Here is a 22,086-nt window from a genome sequence, read left to right as displayed (position 1 = left end):
AACATGATTTACCCTATAGAGCGTCACACCGTCTCTCGTCATCTGAGCTACACACGGAGAAGATAAGTCAGTGTGGGCTATCAACATTAAAAGAAGTGAAGGAAGTAGGTTGAATCCAAGATGTCCTTTGTCAACTAACATCCTCACCATTCCTTGCCAACCAGTCTCATTTTTATGAGGTTTGCCCTTGCTTACCCAATGTTGTCAACACTAATTGTGAGGGGAAAATGCCCAAAGGTGCTACTAGCGTTATATATAGTAGAGAGTAGAGATAAGGATTGGTTTATGGCATGTGTGACACACGTGGAGAGAAGGAAAGAGAGATATATCAGGCCGAGGGGAAGTCAGAAAACACTTGGATACCTTGCATGGTCACCTACTGGGATTTCTTTCAAGAATGTGGGTTAAATGACTTACATGCACAAAATCTACACTGTCCATTATGTAAACCACACTTTATTTGGCTTGATAAATTAAAAAAAAAATAAAAATAAAAAATCAGGTTAATTCAACTCTAAAGTGGGACACCCTATAAACTTCTACCTAAAACATCAAAATTTAAGTGATATGGGCCTAAAACTTGGAATACTGTGAATTTTGGGTAATCCTTTCATCTTGATGAGGCTCATGAGATGAATGGATTAGATGTGACAAACATTATGGTAACCCCCGGCACAAAACTAACGGCGGGTGTTCCTTCCCAACAGTTTCCTATGGTGGGGCCTACTTGAGTATTGGATAATCATGATTTTTGGGTTCAATGGTTAGAATGGGGCAGCGTACCTGATGGACAAGGTGGATCTCATGAAAGTTCCACCTATGTCGCTTTTGTATTTGAGGAAATAAACCTAGTAGGTAACCTAGCTGTGAGTTACCCAGCATAGTTGGGGAAAGTCGACTTTGGTGAGAGAGAAATTTGGCTCACTTGTCGAAATTTTGGCTTTTTTCTCAGCAAACATAAACCGTTGAGTGGCATTTGGGTGAAATCATACCCCTTAAATATACAAAGTTATTCGCCGTCGGAAACTAATTGCAGGGACAAAAATTTCCCCTACTATTCGTGCTATAATTTGGATTAGGTTAAGTAGGATTAATGGCTTAGATTAGTTTTTACGTTTTATCAGAAAATGTTCCCTTTGAGCATTTGTAATGGCATTTCTCATTAGGTTACCAAGAACTTTAGCTAGTTTGCTCTGAGGCAGACAAAACCTTTATTTGTTGTGTGCTGCTCTTTGATTTATATATCATGATGTTAATTCTATTTTCAAAGTTACTGCATTGCTTTTGACATAGAATATGGAAGGGTTTGTTGTGTGTCTTATAGCTTTTTTAGATTAACTAGTAAACTGGCTTGTGCATAGAACATGGATTGGGAGTGGTTGTTGTCAAGGGAAGCGAAGTGATGAAGTAATCATTGTGGAGAGAGATCGAGCACTCGGTTTGTGGCAAACAAGTTGATGGATTAATGGAAGCAAGATTTAGACCCTCATAACATGGGGGCAACCGCTAACATGCTCTGGCCCAAAAATCAGGGAAGTCTGTTCAACAGGTGTGCTGTACATGTGTATGAAAAAAATGAACAAGTGTACCCACTTAATGAGTGGGATTGTTTGATGCATGGGCCATGAGGTGTTCATGGTGGGTCCCACGTATAAGTGGTTTAGATCTTTGTATGCACACAAGCGTAGATACATTCAACAATGTAACTAGGTGTTCGCTAAGCCCAAATGCATGCATAAGATGGCTCATCTACCGCATGTGCCAACATCACATATGAGCGTGAGATCCGAGCCACCTATCAGGTGCATCCCATTATGTAGATGGCTTTCCCAAAATGTAGGTTGTTCAACTGATATGGGTTAGCTACAATTTATGAAAAAAAAAAGTGCGTCTAGAAGAAATGAGGTTGAGATTTTGTGAACCATTTATCTGATTCAACTTTGTGGTCAATCTGATTAGTGGATTGTTGGAGATGAGACATCATATGATGCTATCACCTCATGGACCGCTTGGTTATCACACCTATATGCTTCATGTTACATATGGTAGTGTAAATGGGCTGCCTCATACACGTGTCGTATTAATGACCATGCACCTCCAAATACCTAGTTGAATAATATCCACATTTCCAGATTTAATACTATTGGGTTTGGATTCTCTGCAAGTTCCTTCTCAAGTTCTTGACCAATACTAAGTGTGCTAGTTGGATTGCACATGAAAATGCTTGGTTTGCCTCCCAAAAGAAGTGTATTCGCCTCACACTTGGGTGAGATGGAAGCCACTCATTAGGTAACCCCCACTATTTAGTTGCCAAGTTCAAAATATCAAGTGGGCGACACATGTTCACAAAATAAATGAATGGTTAGGAGAAATTTACCAGTAGTCCAAATTCTATGTTTGCATGGCATATGCGAGTCTATGTTTTGGGTTCCTTCAAGATTAGCTAATACCACGCACTCCTCTACATGTGGCAATGTGGCACACGTGTGCAAGATGTAAGCCATCCATCAGGTGTTGTCCATTAAGTAGATCCCTTGGTCCGAAAATCAAGCCATTCCATTCATCAGGCCATGCATACTTCCACATGTGGCAACATTGGATGTAAGCCCACCATGAAGTGGTGCCCAATGTTTGGAACCATTGTCATAAAAATCAAGCTAGACCGCATAAATTAGTTGGTCTGCAATCTATAAAAATGTGACTTATGAAAAAAAAAAACTTCTTTTAGCCATACATTTGTTTCATGCCAGTGTTTTAAATAGCGAATGTCATATGTAGCATAGCATTCACCCCTCTAAAGTGTGAGGCGTAAGTTACATAGTGTGTAGCCTAAGCTACATGCTACTTCTAGATTTTTAATCAATGCTGCACTTGATTGCACCAATTTCATGGTATTTTGAACCAAATTAGACTGATCAAGTATACGATTTGACAAATTTTCATGATATTTGGTGCAACCAAACACAATCTGAAGTAATAGGAAAGGGTAATGATTAAATTATAAAGGTAATGAAAGAGCAACGAAACTGATTTAATATTGTTACTTATATTATTTTACTAAAATCATTGAAAAGATTTAACTAATTTTTATTGAAAGTAAGAGGTAACAAATCATTGAAACATTTATTGATTTTTGTAGTGAAAAAATAACTTATAATGTGAGCTACGTAGCACATAGTGTATGCAAATTATCTTGTAGCGTAGGCTACACTCAACTTAAGCTATTTTCATGAACTACATAGCATTAAGGCTAAGCTATGCTATGTAGCGTAAGCTACACGCTACATAGCGTAGCTATTTAAAACACTGTTTCATGCTCTATGGCCCACTTGATTAATAGATTGGCCTGATATTTGGGTCAATGAATCTACATTGTGTCATGTTAAAAAAGGAAGAAAATCCACATGCTTAATTAAAAAACACAATTTTGGGTATGATTCATGTCCATTTTAGTTGGCCTAAATCGGACCCCATTAAAGACTTGGGTTGGGTTGGTTGATTTTGAGAGAAGCCAAACCCAAGCCATTTAGTAATTAGGGTTGAACTTTTGGACCGAGATCTGCCCAATGGGTCTAAAATATTGGATATTGACCCTCTAATTGCTTGCTTGGGTCCAATGATTCGTTTGTGTGACCTAATTCATTTTGCATCCCTAAGGATGGCACTATCCATTTGACCCTGAATTGATCACGACACTTGTTAAAGTCCCTTGTTATACATTGATACACCATCGTCTTACAGCCCAAACTTTTAGAGCAAGTGGTTATTTTGACATGGTATTAGAGCGGAAGGTCAAGTGTTCGAATCTCGGGGGCAACAAATATGCATCCATAATATATTCTCCCACAGGGGGGCTAGGACAATCAAGTCCTGCCCGGGGACTGGAAAATCAAGCCCGGCTTGTTTATGGTGTGAGTGTCCCTCCACCCTTATCCAGTATGTTCCCGTTCGGAGCTCCACCCCACATGTGTGGGGGAGTGTCAAAGTCCCTTGATATACATTGATACACCATCCTCTAACGCTGTTGATGTAAAAGATCAATGGATGAGTAGTTGATGAGCACATTCCGATTTTGCATCCCTCAAGTAGGCTTCTCCACTTATTACATGGCCTCAATGTTGGTAACAAATGGACGAGTAGTTGATGAGCACATTCCGATTTTGCTTCCCTCAAGTAGGCTTCTCCACTTATTACATGGCCTCAATGTTGGTAACAAATGGACGATCTTGAAAATTTTGGCCATATTTTTTAGCTGTCCATTTGTTTCACAAACTTGTTCCGCCTGTTAAATGGTTTGGCCAGGAGATTTTCGTGGCATTGCTCTCACAGGATTGGTGGTGCAGATCTCATACTTGTATACATGCGTGCACATGTGGTGGTGTGTAGACTCTTTATGCATGGGTGTGGGATTAGCAAACCTCCCTTTGACATGAATAGCTGAGCAATCAGACTTTAGATTTAAAAAAAAATAATAATCATCCATTGGATGGACCCTAATTAGGTTCGCTAGGATTGTCCAATAGTTGTGATTTTTTAACCAACACTTCTTCCATCATGAGGACCACAATTTTGATGTTATGGATGCCATGAGTTGCACATATAGAATCTGATGTGTTAACTAAAATTCTTGGAGCATTTATTCTTATGAAGTACGAAAAATACACGATCTAACAAATAGGTAAATGCAAAAAAATTATTTTGCCCCTTTACAGTGGTATATAATAGTAATCTCATTCTTATGTACATGCCATGTCATCATCTTTGGATGACCTAGGACCATCCTCCCCTGGCACGTGCATCCTCTACGACAGCCTTGGAGTTGGCCTAGAAGTTCTGATGCATGTGAATCATTTTCTGCTAGTATGATATATAAATTGTAATTATATTCAATTTTAATCTCATTTCATGTCCTTGTTGAGTCCTTGACTTTGGATGACCATCATCCCTACACTGGCATATGCAAAAACCTCTCTATAGGCCATAGAGTCAGTCTAGCATTTCTCATGCATGTGCTTTTTTTCTTTTTGGAGCAGTATATATATATATATATATATATATATATATATATATATATATATATATATATATATATATCTGTTTTTTTTTAAATTGGAATTATGAGTCATGTACCCTGCATGCGGAGGCTTACAAATGGGTCTAATTGTGTTAGAACTGTTGCACATGTGCATGATGATCATTAGTGCTCATATGTCAATCATTTCTCAAGCATGTGCATGGTGTTCTAACCAGTATAATTGGAATTATGAGTCATGAATACTTGCATATGGAGGCTTATAAATGGGCCTAATTGTGTCAGAATTGTCACCCACATGTATGGTGATCCTGACTGCTCATATATTGGCCCAGCTGTAGCAGACATGCAGATGTGTTTATGGTGATTTAGACTGTTCAAAATGCAGCCCCATTGTTCAGGGTTCATGACTTCATGGCCAAAAAAAATTGAACTGGCCGGCTGATCCTCCCATGGCTGGATGTTTGGCTTAATGGCCCTGCCGGAGCTGACACTAAAAAAAAATAAATTGGGATGTGCCCAGTAATTTATGTGCAGGATGGAAAACAATGGTTCCTCTATTTTTTTTTATTTTTTTCATTGGATGGATGGAGTTCCTTCAATTTTACATATGATTACATGTAATAAAATGTATCCCATATACATTTATTTGGTGAGAGTTATTTCTTTTGCAGATATGTCATCCACTGCATTCATTGAGCCGCTCCCTGTCATTGATTTTGTAACTCAGCTCTTGAATAGACCAGATGCCTTAGCTAGACCACTATCTGATGCTGACCGTGTGAAGGTGTGCTTTCTCTTATCTTTTGCATCTGAAACATATATTGGTTATTTTGGCATTGACTTTTTAGGTGCTTTTACTGTGAATTCATTCTACAAGTATCTTTTGGTGGAACATGGTTCCACAAGTATCTTTTAGTAGAACATGGTGAAACAAGACATTTAACCACTTGCGCTAAAAGCTCGAACTGATAGAGTATGATGAATCAATCCCCTTATCTCATAGCCTAGGTACCACATCCCATGGGTTAGGATATCGGCTGAACCCCCCTCCTGGGCCTCACTTCACATGGGTTCCGCTTCACACGAGCCACCTGCTTCACACGGGTGGGGCCCACCTCACACGAGCCACCTGCCTCACACGGGCTGCCCACCTCGAGTGTGTCCCTGTATCCCACAGCCAACCCCACTCGATCCCGGTGTGAAAATGCCCATGCATTAATCACCTTAAGTGAGGAGTCTCGAATACGAGACCTCCCGCTCTAATATCACTGTGATGCAAGACAATTAACTATTTTCTCTAAAAGCTCGAACTAATAAAGCATGGCGAATCAATTCCTTTATCTCATAGCCCAGGCCCCACATCCCATGGTTTAGGATCTCTGCCAAAGCCCCCTCGTGGGCCCCACTTCACATAGGTTCTGCTTCACACAAGCGCATCAGAAGGTAAAGGCGCTCACCATCAATCACTTGAGAGAAAAAAATATGGTTTTACCAAACATTCATCTTCTTACCCCATCAAAATGGGAAGATGATGGAACACTTGTTTATGCATTCTCCCTACTCAGTGCGTTTGGGCAAAGTTCGTTCAAATGATGGGGGATGTTTTGCAAAAAGAGAGAATGCTTTTGGTTTTTATTTATTTATTTATTTGGTGGCTTTGTGGTGGCTTTGGAAGGATAATAGGATATTCTCTAACAAGGTAGAGCCCTGTGAAGTAGCTTTTTAAGAGTGCAGGGAAGGGTTGGGATGAAGTTTTTCTGTTAGAGTCTGATCGTATTGTTGGGTGTTGTGGGGAGGATGTACTTGGTATTGGGATTGATGACCCCTCATCATTTGTCCTTGGAGTCGGGATTGATGACCCCTTCATCATTTGTTCTGTTTGAGTTTGGTCGTTGTGTTTCTGCTTTGTTTTTTAATTAAATCTGAGTTTTCATTAAGAAAAAAGAATTTCCTTCATCTACTTGAAAACCAATAAACTTTTCAGTTTTTTTTTTTTTTTTCAATCTGTGAGTGAGCCTTGGGGTTTACAATTTACTCTTGAGTTTCTGTGAAGGTATGATTTTTTTTTTTTTTTCTTTTTCTTTTGTCTATGATCTAGAAGTTTTTCCGTTCATTGAACTCTTTCCAATCGAAGTGGGTAGTTTCTTTTCTGGTTCTCAAATTTGCCTCTTAGTATTAATTCTGCCGTCCTTGTATGCTATAATTGATTTTCCTAATGTGGTGTTTGCAGATTAAAAAGGCTCTTAGGGGTGTGCGGATTGAGGTTACACACAGAGGGAATATGCGCAGAAAGTACCGCATATCTGGTTTAACACCACAGGCAACACGAGAGCTGACGTAAGGGCCATTTTTGTTTCACCATTAATACTTCACGAATGCGCACGGATGTGTATTGAGGGTGGGAGTATTCTAGTTGTGTTGCAGGGAGGAAAGATCAATTTCATAGCACTTTAAGCTATAGTTCTCATAGTTGTGCAGGGACACTTGGATGGTCCATAGATTGATCTCAGCTGTCTAGTAGGTGTAAAACAAAATTTAGATTAGGTGAAATCACACTGATAATCTGGATTGTCCATTAGGTTCAATACAATTTCCATAGGCTACCAGGTGAAAATCCACTGATCAGATGGCCAATCATTAGTTTGCTTTCTCTTTGATAACCATTCATTTTCCAAGCCATCGATTGGATAGTTAAGATTGTCTGATAAAAGTGATTCTTTGGAACCATAGACAACTCACGATAGGCCTTAACAAATACGTGGCCCAAATCGATTGGACATATGTCTATAAACATTTTATAAGCTGTTGATTAAATGATTAGAATGGTCCGATCAGTGTGATTTTTGCACAATTGCTCATGAGATCTGTGCTAGAGCTAATGGATAACCCAGATTTGATCAATTGGGCTGTTTAAAGCTCCTGCTGCAACTAAGGATCTCTCTCTCCCTCCCTCTCATATTGTATGAATGTCTATATTTATTTTGTCATTAACATGTGGCGTTGCTGACATGGTTGATTCGTTTGTTTTGCTTGTGCAATCTTCAATAGTTTCCCTGTTGACGAACAGGGTACGAGTACGACGAAATCTGTTGTTCAATATTTCCAGGAAACATATGGTTTTGTTATTCGACATACTATATGGCCATGTCTGCTGGTGGGAAATCAGCAGATATATCTGCCAATGGAGGTCAACACGTTCACAAACTCTTCCCTTATTCCCTTCTTTGTGTAAATCTTTTGATGGTCGCAAATGGTTGCAGGTTTGCAAGATCGTTGAAGGTCAGAGATACGCTAAGAGGTTGAATGAAAAGCAGATTACTAATCTTCTAAGAGTTACCTGCCAGAGTCCTCGTGAGCGAGAAAAGGATATCAGAGAGGTGATTTGTTACTGCAATGTTTCTCAAAAGGAGTGAATGAATTCGAACCTAACACATTTCAAGAATGTGCCAAAGTTAGACAGAAATTATTGTCTAAGTTACACCTTTACCTTCAGTGCATTAATTCGGTGGCAAGTCTTGATTACTAGTTACCTGCACTATCTTTGCTTGTAGTAACTATACTGGCTCTACCTTTAGTGGCCACTGAATTTATACTGCTTGACAGAGCTTAACTCTGAAACTTTGTTTTCCTTTCAGATAGTTCATCAAAATGCTTATCATAAAGACCCTTATGCAAAGGAGTTTGGCATCGAAATCAGTGACAATTTTGCTGTGGTTGAAGCGCGCATTTTGCCCGCACCTCGGGTAAGTATGTGCATGCGTGTGCATGCTCATGTGTGCACATGTGCATGTAACAATTTTCGAATGGTTTCAGTTGTGGGTTTGGATATGTTTTTGGAGTGTGACTCCCTTCGAGTCTGTTCCATTTTGGAGCAGCTTCAATGTGACTCATTTTGTTGTGCACAGAAACCGAGCTGACTCAGTTTCAGACAATATTTGGAACTCTTTGCAAGCCCACATTTGGCATGTACTGAGTGCTTTTTAATGATTGTAAATTACTTTGGTTGGTTTTGCAGCTTAAGTACCATGATGATGGTAACGAAAGGGACTGCCGCCCAGAAGTGGGTCAATGGAACATGAGGAATAAGGTAAACCTTTTCAATAATATTTTTTATATTTATTTATTTATTTATTTATTTTAAATCTTTCAAAACATGTGCGCGCACACACACACACACGTATGTATGTATGTATTAGGTCTCAAGTCCAACCAGTTCTAACCTTTGTGTTTGTGACATCCAACCCGTCCAATACATTGGCCTTATCATGAAGATCACCTTGTAATGTGTGTGTGAACATTGTAAGTTTCTATTTCAGCATGCTTGTTATAAGGTGTCAAGCAGCATTCTATTCTTAAATGTGTTTTTTTTTTTTAAAATAAATAAATTCTGGAGATCCAACCTTCACAAGACTTGGGCATGGTTTCTGACATGGATACTTGGTGTTAGATTCAATTCCTAACAACCCCGTATATTGAAATGCTAAATTAGAGCAAGGAAAACACACACGGATATTTATTTTCTTAATATGGAGAATCTAGTGAAGAAAGTGGCGGTGCCGCCTGTTTGAATAGAGACAATCTGTAACATTGGTATGGAAAACCCCTATGCTATCCTCAGGAAATGGAAAACTGTAGTAAACAACAGTAATTTTTCTGTTTTGGCATGGTCTATTTTATTCGGTTGCTTCAAGTGGATTGGGTTATGCCAGGGTCGGTGGAAGATTTCATGTGGGCTTGGCATGGTGGGGGAGTGGGCAAATCGGAGAAAGCTAAGCGGCGGCGGATTTTTTTTTTAATTTTTTCGGGAATGGTCGTTGTTTTCGGAATGAGGAGGGGGTTGAGGATCTCATTAGTAGAATTAAAGTGATGGTTTGCAGTTGGGCTGGTTTTGTTTAGGCTGGTCGTTCCGTTGTCCTTTATTTCGCAGTGTTGCACTCTTCCTGTTGTATTATTTTCCTGCTTTGCGAGTTGTTAATACAAATTTTTGTTATCTTTCAAAAATACAAAATTTTGTTATCTTTCAAAAAAAATAAAATTTGTTGTTTTGTATAGGGTGCAGTTTTCCATGGAAGTTTTAAAAGGTCAATGGTCAAACAGAAATTTGCTGGTAGACATTATTTTTATGGGTTTCTTTGTAAAGATAAAACTGGTTTCAACTGTTGCATGATCGCATTTCTAATAGATTGTGGGCAAGTGTTTCATTTGTGACACATGCATGGAACCTGGTTTAGAGTGTCTAACTGTGGCCTGTGGGTGACACAAGTTTTGCACTCTATGAAACTAGACTTGTACTGGAAGTAAAGCAATCATTGTCTTACTTATGAGCAGTGTTTTAAATAGCGAATAGCATGTAGTGTAGCATCATCCCCTTTGAAGCGTTCGGCGTAAGCTACATGCTACTTCTAGATTTTTAATCAAGGTTGCACTTGGTTGGACCAATTTCATGATATTCACCAAATTAGACTGCTTAATAATGAAGTTTAGCAAAATTTCATGATATTTGGTGCAACCAAACATAACCTAAAGTAATATGAAAAAGGTAATCATCACATATAAAGGTAAAGAAAGAGCAACGAAACTGATTCAATATTGTTACTTAAATCATTTTTACTGAAAGCATTAAAAAGATTAACTAATTTTTATTGAAAATAGAAAAATGTAACAATCATTAAAATATTAATTAATTTTAAGGTAGTGAAAAGTAACTCGTAATGTGAGCTACATAGCGTGTACCATATGCAAATTATCATGTAGAGTAGGCTACATGTGACTTGAGTTATTTTCATGAGCTACATAGCATTAAGGCTAAGCTACGCTACGTAGCATAAGCTACACGCTATATAGCATAGGCTACACGCTATATAGCATAGGCATTGCTTATGAGCTACAAAGTTTTTGTAGCTGATGGTGAGCCATACATAATCATGTAAGAGATTATGGACCCATTGCCAATTTTTTTTGGGGTATGCGACAAGAATGATACAATGACATGCTAAAGTAATGCTACAGTGGCACTATTTTTCAATACTTAATTAGGGTTGTTTTAATTTTTAATTTTTTAAAAAATAAATATAGAAAGAGGGACACATATATGACTTTATTTGGAGTTTTAATCTGCAAAGGCGTGGAATGAACAAGTGCATTATGTGTAAATGAATGAAGAAAACAAAGATATTTGCTTCTCCATTGCCTAGTTGTGGTAGAGGTATGGAATTTCCTTATTAAAGAGTTCAATATAGCTGGGTGAAAAGTGTTTCAATGGGAGAAGACTTCATCAGTTGGTGCAACATCTAGGTCTTGGGCAAGCGTAAGGCTCTATGGAATGCGGTTCCTTTCACAGTTTGCTGGGAGATTTGGAAAGAGAGGAACCATAGAGTATTTGAGGAATACCCAAATCTCAACAGAAGCCCTGATTGAGAAAAATTAAAGGCTCGACTATTGATTTAGTGGTGGTATCTCCGAAATTTCAGGGTCGGCCATCTTTTGAGATAGGGATGGATTGGCTTAACCTCTTAGGGCAACACTGTTGTTCGCCCATGGTTAAACATTTAGTTTAACAGGAAGCTTCAGGTTTCCCTCTTTTAGCCTCTTTTTGTGTTTGTTGTTCTTTCCTCTTTGCTTTTGTATTTTCGATCTCTGGATCTTGCATTTCAATGAAATTCTCATTATTTGCTCAAAAAAAGAATAAAGAAAAAAAGAAGAAGAGAAAAAAGAGAGTCATCCCGTGGTTGAGATTCTGATGCAGGACATGAAATTCAAATATGATGTGCAAGATTTTCAGGCTTTAGATCATGCTAGTTCAGAAACAATTACACAAAATTCCATATCCCACACAAAAGTTCAAGCATTCAATCAAGGGGAATCTATGCAGGCCCAGGCCTACACTAGCTACGGCTGGATCAATCAAAATTATAAACCAAACAATAATCAGAGGGTAAATTCATCCACACATGCACATAAATAATTTCCCAATCCAAGGGATCCATAGATTTCAATTCGGGGAACCCTAAGGTTGAAGAAATGGCATAAAATTGAGGATTTAAGTAATTTAGGGTTAGAGTTAAGGATTTGGGGTGAAAGAGAGGAGAGAGATGAACCAGAAAAGCGTCACACGCGTGGACAGCGGAGATGACCCAGACACACGTGCGTTGGAGGTGTCCCGCACGTGTGTGGGGCCCACAAATTAGAAAATAGCCACTTTGGCCCTAGTCGGCCAGGGGTGGGCCACAAAACCTCCAAATTTCAGCTTAATCCGATGCACGGTCTGTGCGTGGTGCTCTAGCAAAGTTTCAGCCCTCCTGCAGGGCCAGATTATGGAAATCTGATGTAGAGAGAAAAACGGCTGCAATAGGATGGATTTGAAGCGTAGATGATTGTAGGAGAAGAGAAATATGGATAGTAGAAGGTGGGGGCGAATCGGGATAGGTGTGGCTTCGCACTACGGTGGTTAACACTTCGAGGAAGGGAGAGTTTCATACCCAATTGAATCTCCATAACTCAGAAATTTAGAGGAGCAGAAAAACGTAGAAATTTTATTAATCTTTAATGAGAAAAAAGACTAGAAGTGGTGCCTATTTATAATAAAACCCTATATCCCAAAACCCGCTCCATGTGCGCAACCTATTACTTGGAGACGAAGTAATAAAAAATAATAACTAATCAAAACAATCTAAACTGTCCATGATATTCCTAATAACAATAATAAGCAAAACCCAAAGTACTAGATTAATTAGAATAGTGGGCCACGATCATGAGAACCCATGGTGGGATTCACATGACTATCGGGTCCATTTCAACGAACCAAAACGCAGTCCTTTAAGTAGGAGGCCCTCCCTAGACGTCGTCATCGATACAGATCGATGGTGGGGCTCTCCTCCTTGCGTACGTGCGGGGGGGGGGGTGCGCATGATGTCCCCATAAGATTCATTGTGATCAAGGGTTAGGAATGCTACCTAAGTCCACATCGACCTTTTTGGTTCCAAGCTACACAATCTGGATTATGGGTCATTTCCGATCCCACTATTTTTAGCGATCAGAAATTATGGCTCTATGCTCTTACTATTTATTAAGTTGCAATGCAAATTTGTACTTACAATGTAGAGATTTATGTTTCAATTTATTTAGTAGAATGCAGTAGCATAATATTATTTTGGGCTAGATCTAGTCAAAAGTGCACACTCTTTTAACTTTCCAATGACTCCATATGGCTCGTGTGGGTATATAGTGGCCACTATATATCAGCCGATACTAGGCAAGATTTATGGAATCCATGTTCCACCGTTCAATCATGCATCGGAGTCCAATAGCAACATATGCTAGATTCAGAAGAAACACCTGCTAAACCCTCAAAGAAAACCACTCTCGTTTTGGAATACAATAAACATAACATAAGAAAAGGAGTTACATTCAAAGAAAATGAAAGAAAATCCTAATGTAATAGAAATGATGACCAAAATGCCCTTGAATCCCGTTGTAACCATAAAACTCAATGTTGTCAAAAGTGATCGCATAATGCCATCCATATGGCATATGCGATGGTCACATATGCCATTTCGCATATGTGAACACATGATAACATTGCTCATGAGTAACAACAATAGGCAATAAGATGAGAGAAAGTAAACTAAGATGGTTTGGCTATGTGCAACAGAAACCAAGAACTAGACTAGTTAAAGAGTGTGTTGGTTCTTCCTTTTCTCGGCCTGCTACGGCCCTGCTGCGGCTGCGGCTGCGGCCCTGCTGCGACTGCGGCTGCGGCCTCCTCCTCCTCCTTCTTCTTCTTCTTCTCTCTCTCTCTCTCTGTTCTTTCCCTCTTTCCCTCTTTTTTCTTCTCTTCTTTCCCTCTTTTTTCTTTTCGGTTTCCCTCTCTCTCCGTTTTTTTTTTTTTTTGCAGGCGTAAGCTGCTGTAGGTACGTGTCACGCTGAGATGAACGCTGACACTCCTCGAGCTCCGAGTTGTACGAACGGTTCAAACGAGATCAAAGTTTTATGGGCTCCATAGTGATGTATTTATTATATCTACACCGTTCATCTATTTTTAAATATTATTTTAGAGCATTGCCTAAAAAATGAGTCGTATCCAAAGATCGTCTGGACCACACCAAAAATAGCAGCGGAGATGGCCAAAAATAGCAGCGGAGATGATGATTTTCACCGTTAAACAAGTCGTAGGCCCATCGTAACATTTATTTTCCATCCAATCTGTTCATAAGGTCAAAAAGACCTGAATGAAGAGGAAAAACAAATTTCATATTGATCTAAAAGTTCTGTGATCCCAAAAATGTTTTCAATGGTAGACGTTCAATCCCCCATTGCTTTTTGCAGTGTTGTCCACTTGGTAATTAGATCAGTATTATTTTTCGTGTCAAGCCTTAAGACGATCTTGTCAAATGAATGAACGGTTTAGATATAACACATTCATCATGGGTAGGGCCCAAAAAACTTTGACATGTGTGTTACACTTCACAATCTGAGTCCCGCCTAATTTGAGCCCTTAAAAAATTGTACGAAAGACATATATTAACTTAAAATTTACCAATTAAATTATAAACTGCAATTGCTAACTCATAATGCCAAAATCAAATTATTTGAATAGTTTTAACTTTTAATTGTTATTTTGTGTTCTCTTATTTTTTAAAATAGGGCCTTTTGATTTTTTTCATGATTCACTATCCAATAAATGTCCACTAATACATAAGTGGGATAATGACAATAAATTGCATGAATTTGAGGCTAATTTGGGGCATAAATTGGTCCTCCAAGTCAGCCCGAAATTGCCAACGCCATCTACCTGAATTTAATTTCATTTTTTTAAAGAACTACTGGGAGAAAGATATTAAATTGTTAAGTATATAAATTAGATATTTAGAAAATTAAATATATACATTTTGTAGTCAAATTCAGGTTACCTGGTTAAAAAATTAATCAGACAGTCCGATACAGCTTCTCACCAAAGAGTGGACCGTTACACCACCATAAACATGTTCCAATTTATAAATGAATGCATATTTGGAATACTTAGAATATTCCGGATTTAATACATATTTCTTTTATAGTTTTTTGGCAAAAAATTTTTTTTTACGCCGTTACGGGCCGTTACGCCCCCGTATCGCCGTTACGACCCCGTATCCGTATCGGTTTTGGAGGTCACCGTTACGCCAACCGATACCGATACGGGACACCTTGCATATGCCATATGAATGGTATGCGATCGCATATCCTATAAAGTGATCGCATATGCGATTATGCGATCGCATACTTTCCATTTTTCTTGATTATTTTATTTTATATAAAAAAAATTGTGTGATTGCTTATGCGATTGCATAAGCGATCAAGCATAAGCAATCACACAGGATCACTTATGCCATTTGACAACACTATATATAGGCTTATTGTAAATTTGGCCAAAACATGTCCATATGTATTAGAATTGCATGATCTTGGGCCCATTTGAAAGCTAACTCAATAGGTTTAAAAATGGGACCAATTTTGTTACATAATGATGTCTTTCAATGCCTAGAATGTTACCACCAAAAAAATGATGAGGACACAAAGGGGAAATCGTGGAACTAATCGCGACTCACTCTAACCCTAAGAAATAATTAGAATAAATAAATCTTACGAGTTATAACTTTGAGGACCATTTGATTGATCCCATGGGGCCCACACTGTTATCTGGTCACTATCACATCAAATCTATCATCAGACCATGCAACTAGTCCAGATTATCAATCAAGACAATCTTTGCCTGGTGGATTGATTAGGTCTCTGTTTGGCCAGCTTTTGCGGCCTTATAGTCGCATCAATTCCACCCAGCCTCCAAAAGAACTTGCATGTTAAAGCCGATAGCATCAATCTTCCTCCAAGATTCTTTATTGTATTGTGTTTTCTTTGTTGTCAGTGGCAGTTGATGGTGAATACCTGTGTCTGAGTTGCAGCTTGTACACATCATTTCTTCTTTTGCTTCTTGGCTGCCCTGTACATCCTGGACACCGATTTCCACATCATTTTTAAAAGTGGACATGCAGCCCTGGACGGTTGGAAGGATAATCGTGGCATTATCTGTTGAAAGCAGCTTCCATTCACTCAGCATCACCTTTATCTTTTCGGGTCTGGGCTCGTTGATTGTCGTGGGACAAGACTAATGTGTCCACTTCAACTTGGACAATCTCCTTAGGATCTGCCAATAAGATTGTTGGATGATCTTTCATCTTTTCTTTCTTTGTGATGCATGGTTCATCTTTCATGTCATCTTCAGTTCCCTTTGCATTTCGATCCCCTGCCGAAACCCACAATTGATCCATCCATGGATTAAGCAAGTGGTACCTATGGTGGATTCTTAGGTCCATCCTCAGGAATCTCCACACTTTCGTACACGTCTCTGCTTAGATCTTTGGATTCAGCAAAATGATTGGGTGGCCTTTGTTTTGACATAGACAATCAAAGTAGGTTGAACTTCTTTAATGAGAGGCGGGGGGTTTCAACATAGATCTCCATTTTGGCCATTTGAAGACAGATAACGCTTGGGTGATAGAGTAATTTTGATGGTCAAGGTAACCTAGACAAGAATCATGCAGCAAATATGGATGGTCTGGATATTTTTCTTTGACACCATCTCCAAAATAAAACATAGCTTGGAATGGATAGGTTTGTGGCCTATATTTTAGGATGTGGATTTGGGTGCATGTCCAAGATCTGTGGTGCAAAGGTTGTATATGGCTGAGATCTATGAGCTGATTTGGGTTTGGATGAATAGCACTAAGCATATTGAAGAGTGTCAGATTTTATTTGGGACTGCAGATCCAAGATACTGGACATATTTCATGTATGTATGTGAACCTAGATCTAAAGGTTTCAGAAACAGATGGTTGAGATTTATAGGGTGAAGGGAGGCAGCTATGGTTGTACAGATTTAGGGTCGTGCGCAAGACAAAAGATGAAAGTGAGAAAGATAGAGAACAATGAGCAAAGAGGTGAAGAAAACTTTATCCCATTCCTAGTAGCAAAACTTGCTTTGAAATCAAGTTGATTCAATGGGTTGTCAATAGACCTATCTTGGTGTAAATTTTATAGAGCTGCAACAGCTGTAGAATAATCACCCACAAAGAAACAAAGAACAAGGTAATGATTCACGACAGTTCACTAGCCTAAAACTAGTCGTTTTGCAACACAAGGTAGATTGGAACTGTGGGCCCCATAGTCCAACCGGTTTGTAGCCTACATCTTCCGATTGGATGTGTGTCCATTGAAATGGTGCAAATCTTTAATCAGTCTTATCTGGACCCTGGATGTGGTCTCATCTTCAATCGGGGATGGGCCTGATCTTGAATAAGGACCCTTGGATGTGCCTGATCTTCAGTTGACAAGCAGTAGGACTAAATCTGGAGCTTGATTTGAATTTGGATGATTGGATGGTCCTGCACCACCTTGTTTTCTATCAACAGTAATGGACACTGCCTCGTTCCATCCCAAGGATGAGGCGCTGTGATTCTCATTTCATTTGAGGAATCATCATCACTTCCATGCCAGAAGCTGGAAGTCATTCCATCTTTTACTTGTGGAGGTTTCATTAATTCTTGCATGTATACAATGTTAAACACAAACACAAATATCCAAGATATTTTCACTGGTGTTTACTGCAAAAATGTTACTGATAGTTTAATCATGTCCACTTATCTAACGAATTTTTGTGATTAGAGTGAGTTGGCTAGAAGAAACCCAAGAGCAGCAAGTTCTTGCAATTGATGACTTGGATCACTTGAACTCTGGTTTTTGTTCCAATTGCCACATGTGCATAGATTGGTGCCTGATGACTAACTTAGGCGTTAACAATTAGCTTTCGATCATCTCCTGTTAATTAAAAAAATTCATATGCATTACTTACAGCCCCTATATTTCCAGCTATCATCGGGATGATACGCTGACAGTTTTAGCTCTTGTTATGTTAATTCTTTAGTGTTAATATCACCATTGTGTCCATTAATAAGGTTGGCATGTGTTACACATTGCTCGTTTAATGCAAGGGCATTTTTACACCGGGCTCGAGTAGGGTGACCTATGGGATGCGACGGTACACTCGAGGTGGGCGGCTCGTATGAGGCGGGTGGCTCATGTGAGGCGGGCCGCACCCGTGCGAGGCGGGTGGCTCGTGTGAGGTGGGCCGCACCCGTGCGAGGCAGGTGGCTTGTGTGAGGCAGAATCCATGTGATGTGGGGCTCACGAGGGGGGGTTCGGCCGAGGACCTAACTCATGAGATGTAGGGCCTGGGCTATTATGAAATAAAGGGATTGATTCGCTATACTCTATCAGTTCGAGATTTCAGAGCAAGTGGTTAGTTGTCCTGTGTCAAAGTGTTATCAGACCGGGATGTTTCGTGTTCGGGACTCTTCACCGGAGTTATTAATGCAGGGGAATTTTCACACCGGGCTTGAGTGGGGTAGCCTGTGGGATGCGGGGACACACTCGGGGTGGGCGGCCCATGTGAGGCGGAATCTATGTGATGTGGGGGCCATGAGGAGGGTTTGGCCAAGGACCTAACCCATGGGATGTGGGGCCTGGGCTATGAGATAAAGGGATTGATTCGCTACGCTCTATTAGTTCTAGATTTAAAGCAAGTGGTTAGTTGTCCTGCGTCACTGTTACTTGGACATCCCTACTCTCCTTTAATTTTGGTTTTATTATGTTCATAGGGGTTGTGTTATTCAAATACTTGTGTCGTATGGGATTTTAACCATCTTGATAATTCTAGCTAGTTTGGGCTGATATTTGCCCGTGTTAATATTGGCATTTTGTTCTTGTGGTGCTCTAATATCTCAATGATTTTGTTCACCTTGACAGTGCGTAATTTGATTATTTTCAATGTTGCAGAAAATGGTCAACGGTGGCACTGTGAACAAGTGGACATGCATAAATTTTGCACGCAATGTTGCAGAACCTGTTGCTCGTAACTTTTGTCGAGAACTTGCTCAAATGTGTAAAATTTCTGGCATGGTATGGCTCTACTACTTGCTTTTGTTGGTTTGGGTGGACCTGATTTGGATGTGTAGGATTCCTCTTTACAACTTCTGAGGTGTATAATTTTATGTTGGGTTAATATGAATTTCATGCAGAATTTTGAGCTTGAGCCTGCACTTCCGTTATACACTGCTCGCCCTGATCAGGTGGAGAGAGCCTTAAAAGCACGTTTCCATGAGGCCATGACTGTACTCCGCCCCCAGGGCAAAGAGCTTGATCTTCTAATCGTAATTTTGCCAGAAAACAATGGCTCTCTCTATGGTATGGAAGCTTTTGTATGCATTTGAGCAGTCCACTTGAAATAAAATTACATTTTTAAATCCATTCATCAAGAACATTCCAGTGGTCACTCGATAAGTTTGTCTTGACATAATCGCAATCACTTTGCTGCAGGGGATCTGAAACGTATCTGCGAGATAGATCTAGGAGTAATCTCACAGTGCTGCTTAGCTAAGCATGTATTTAAGATGGCTAAACAGTACATGGCAAATGTTTCTCTTAAGATAAATGTTAAGGTAGGAGCTGAAGTGTTGTGAATTTATTATTCCATACCATTATTGCACAACAATATCAATTTTTTGGAGAGATGATGTACACACTAGGGGCCTGTTTGGAATGCAAGAGTAAATGGTATTGAATTGCATTTAGGTGGAATTAACACTGCACGGTGATCTGGAAATACCATGGTATTTTGGACGTCCAATCCCATGTTTGGGATCGAATTCTTCCTTTGGGAAAAACACTGTATTTAAGTGAAACCTGTGTTTGGTGGATGATGGAATTGTAATCAACGGACCAGATTTCATTATTGATGCTGGTCACTTGTATGCAAATGCATCTTGATTGTCACGTCTAAAGGGCACATATGGATGGATGGCATGGATAAAACACATGCATCAATGTTGGGCCCTTACATGTAGTGACACATCGATCCATAGCTCAAGTGGTAGATTGAGTGAAGAAAACCTCATTTCAACACTGAGGTCTTGGTATCGATTCCCAAGTGGGGTGTGGCTAACAAGGGTGGATTTAGAAATTCACTAGAAATCTCGCTATATATCCTACTGGGACTGGATGATATGATACATGGATTAATCTAATCCTTCCCATCTTTTCCAAACGCCGCATGGAATTTACATTGGACCAAATTCAATTCCATACCACCTAATCCCACATTCCAAACAGGCCCTAGGGTTTTTTCATTAGTGTACTTATTCTCATTTTGGTATTAGACTGGTACAGAAATAGAAATGGGAGTATCTATGAAAATGATGAGGTGTATATGTTAGTTTCCTTTATTTATTTATTTATTATTATTATTATTATTATTATTATTATTTTGATGTGATAGCTGTTTTACTTGAAAGGTTGGCGGAAGAAACACTGTGCTTGTGGACGCATTGTCAAGACGCATACCTCTTGTCAGTGACAGGGCAACAATTATCTTTGGGGCTGATGTGACTCATCCCCATCCCGGTGAGGATTCAAGCCCTTCAATTGCAGCGGTAAGATGGTTGATTTCCTTTCGCTTGTTCAGACTGTAGATTCCCTTTTCTTATGCATATTCTGGTGTAATCTACTTCTTTTAGATGTAACAGTAAAAGTAAGCTAGTTTGTATTCTTATTTGCTAGATTTGCAATGAATCTCTTGCAGGTAGTGGCCTCACAAGATTGGCCAGAGATCACAAGATATGCTGGTTTGGTCAGTGCACAAGCCCATCGCCAGGAAATAATTGAAGATCTGTATAAAACGTGGCAGGATCCTGTAAGGGGAACTATGAGGGGTGGCATGATCAGGTAGGTCTTATTTTCATTTGAAGCAAATTTTCATTATGCAATGCACGTGGAGAGAAAAGTGGTTTGCAACCTGTAGGAGAGGGGAGTAGAAGTGGTTGGAGAAAGTAAGTTTCTTCTAGGAGGAAGTTTGCTAAAAAGGTTCCCTCCCTCACATTGTATTTATTTCCTTTGGAGTGTGTTTGGATTGGGGGTAAACTAAGGGAATGTAAGGGAGAGGAAAATTGTGGCATAAGCTGATGGTATACTGACGTCAGCGCTGGGGAAGGAAACCTTTTGTACTTCTCTTTTGCTAAAGAAAAGTCCTGGATAATGCTTTCCATTTGCATTTTCCACATTTTTTTTTTTAATTTTTAAATTTTTTTTTAATTTAAAATTTAAAATTTTAAAGTTTTAAATTTTTATTTTTTATTTTTGTAAAGGTAATGGTTTTATTAGAAAATCCAAAAATAGCTGAAAAGGACTACATAGCTGCCCAAGGGGAAAATGAAAGAGGACACTCTACAAGTGCCTTAATATTCAAGGCTTACTCATTTACATCCGATTTAGCCCTACCAAAAACATTCAAGGCTTACTTCATCCCCTCTTCTTTCACGTGTAGGGCTTGAATATACTAGAGAATTTCTTCTTTCACTTATTTTTGTATTCTGCCGAGAGCTTCCCTTTCAAAGTCTCCTCTTCCTTGGATAATTTCATCCCCTCTTCTTTAATGTCCAGGGCTTGAATATCCCGAAGAATAGATTCCAATTTTGCTTCTCTTTTCTCAAGCACCTTCCTTCCACTGATTGATCTTCCCCTTAAGGAGCTTGGGTTTCTGAAATAGGATAAAATCAGCTCGACCCTCCATTCAGAAAATGCCCACCATTTCTTCATCAAATCAGATAACCCCTCCACTTCTAATCGCATCAATTCAAATCTAAATGGCCGCGGTCCCTAGTTGTCCTCGTCAACCTCCAAGAGGATTGGGAATGATCATGCCTCGAAAGGTCTATTTGTTGGAGGCAAGGAGGAGCACATAGGAATGCAGACCACTACATAAGCCACTCGTAGCTGAGAGAAAGCGAGCAGCAAGCAGCTTCAAAAAAGCCGTTGCACTCCCACCATCCCTGTGAGGGTAAATTTCTCCACCATTCTGATGATAACAAAAACTGATCAGAGCATGGACATAATATCCTCACTTACCTGTTAGACCAGGTAAATTTAATATCCCCCATCGGAATGTCCACGAGCTCATTTCTATTGAC

General features: G+C 39.4%; 1 protein-coding gene across 2 annotated transcripts in view; it reads left to right on the top strand.

Annotated features, from left to right (window-relative positions):
• The window catches only part of LOC131243084 (protein argonaute 1A-like), a 34,354-nt gene that overhangs the window by 4,772 nt on the left and 7,496 nt on the right, over positions 1-22,086 (top strand). For both annotated transcript variants that reach the window (XM_058242173.1, XM_058242172.1), the window contains exons 6-16: positions 5,707-5,819; positions 7,266-7,372; positions 8,084-8,222; positions 8,296-8,412; positions 8,671-8,778; positions 9,051-9,122; positions 18,902-19,024; positions 19,144-19,309; positions 19,442-19,563; positions 20,416-20,553; positions 20,703-20,845. In XM_058242173.1, the coding sequence (XP_058098156.1) occupies positions 5,707-5,819; positions 7,266-7,372; positions 8,084-8,222; positions 8,296-8,412; positions 8,671-8,778; positions 9,051-9,122; positions 18,902-19,024; positions 19,144-19,309; positions 19,442-19,563; positions 20,416-20,553; positions 20,703-20,845 (1,348 nt within the window). The remainder of the gene's footprint in view (positions 1-5,706; positions 5,820-7,265; positions 7,373-8,083; positions 8,223-8,295; positions 8,413-8,670; positions 8,779-9,050; positions 9,123-18,901; positions 19,025-19,143; positions 19,310-19,441; positions 19,564-20,415; positions 20,554-20,702; positions 20,846-22,086) is intronic.

Source organism: Magnolia sinica, chromosome 4 (genome assembly GCF_029962835.1).
Source record: "Magnolia sinica isolate HGM2019 chromosome 4, MsV1, whole genome shotgun sequence".
NCBI classification, from domain to species: Eukaryota; Viridiplantae; Streptophyta; class Magnoliopsida; order Magnoliales; family Magnoliaceae; genus Magnolia; species Magnolia sinica.
The sequence above is the reverse complement of the archived record's forward strand: the minus strand, read 5'-3'. Positions and strand labels throughout refer to the sequence as shown.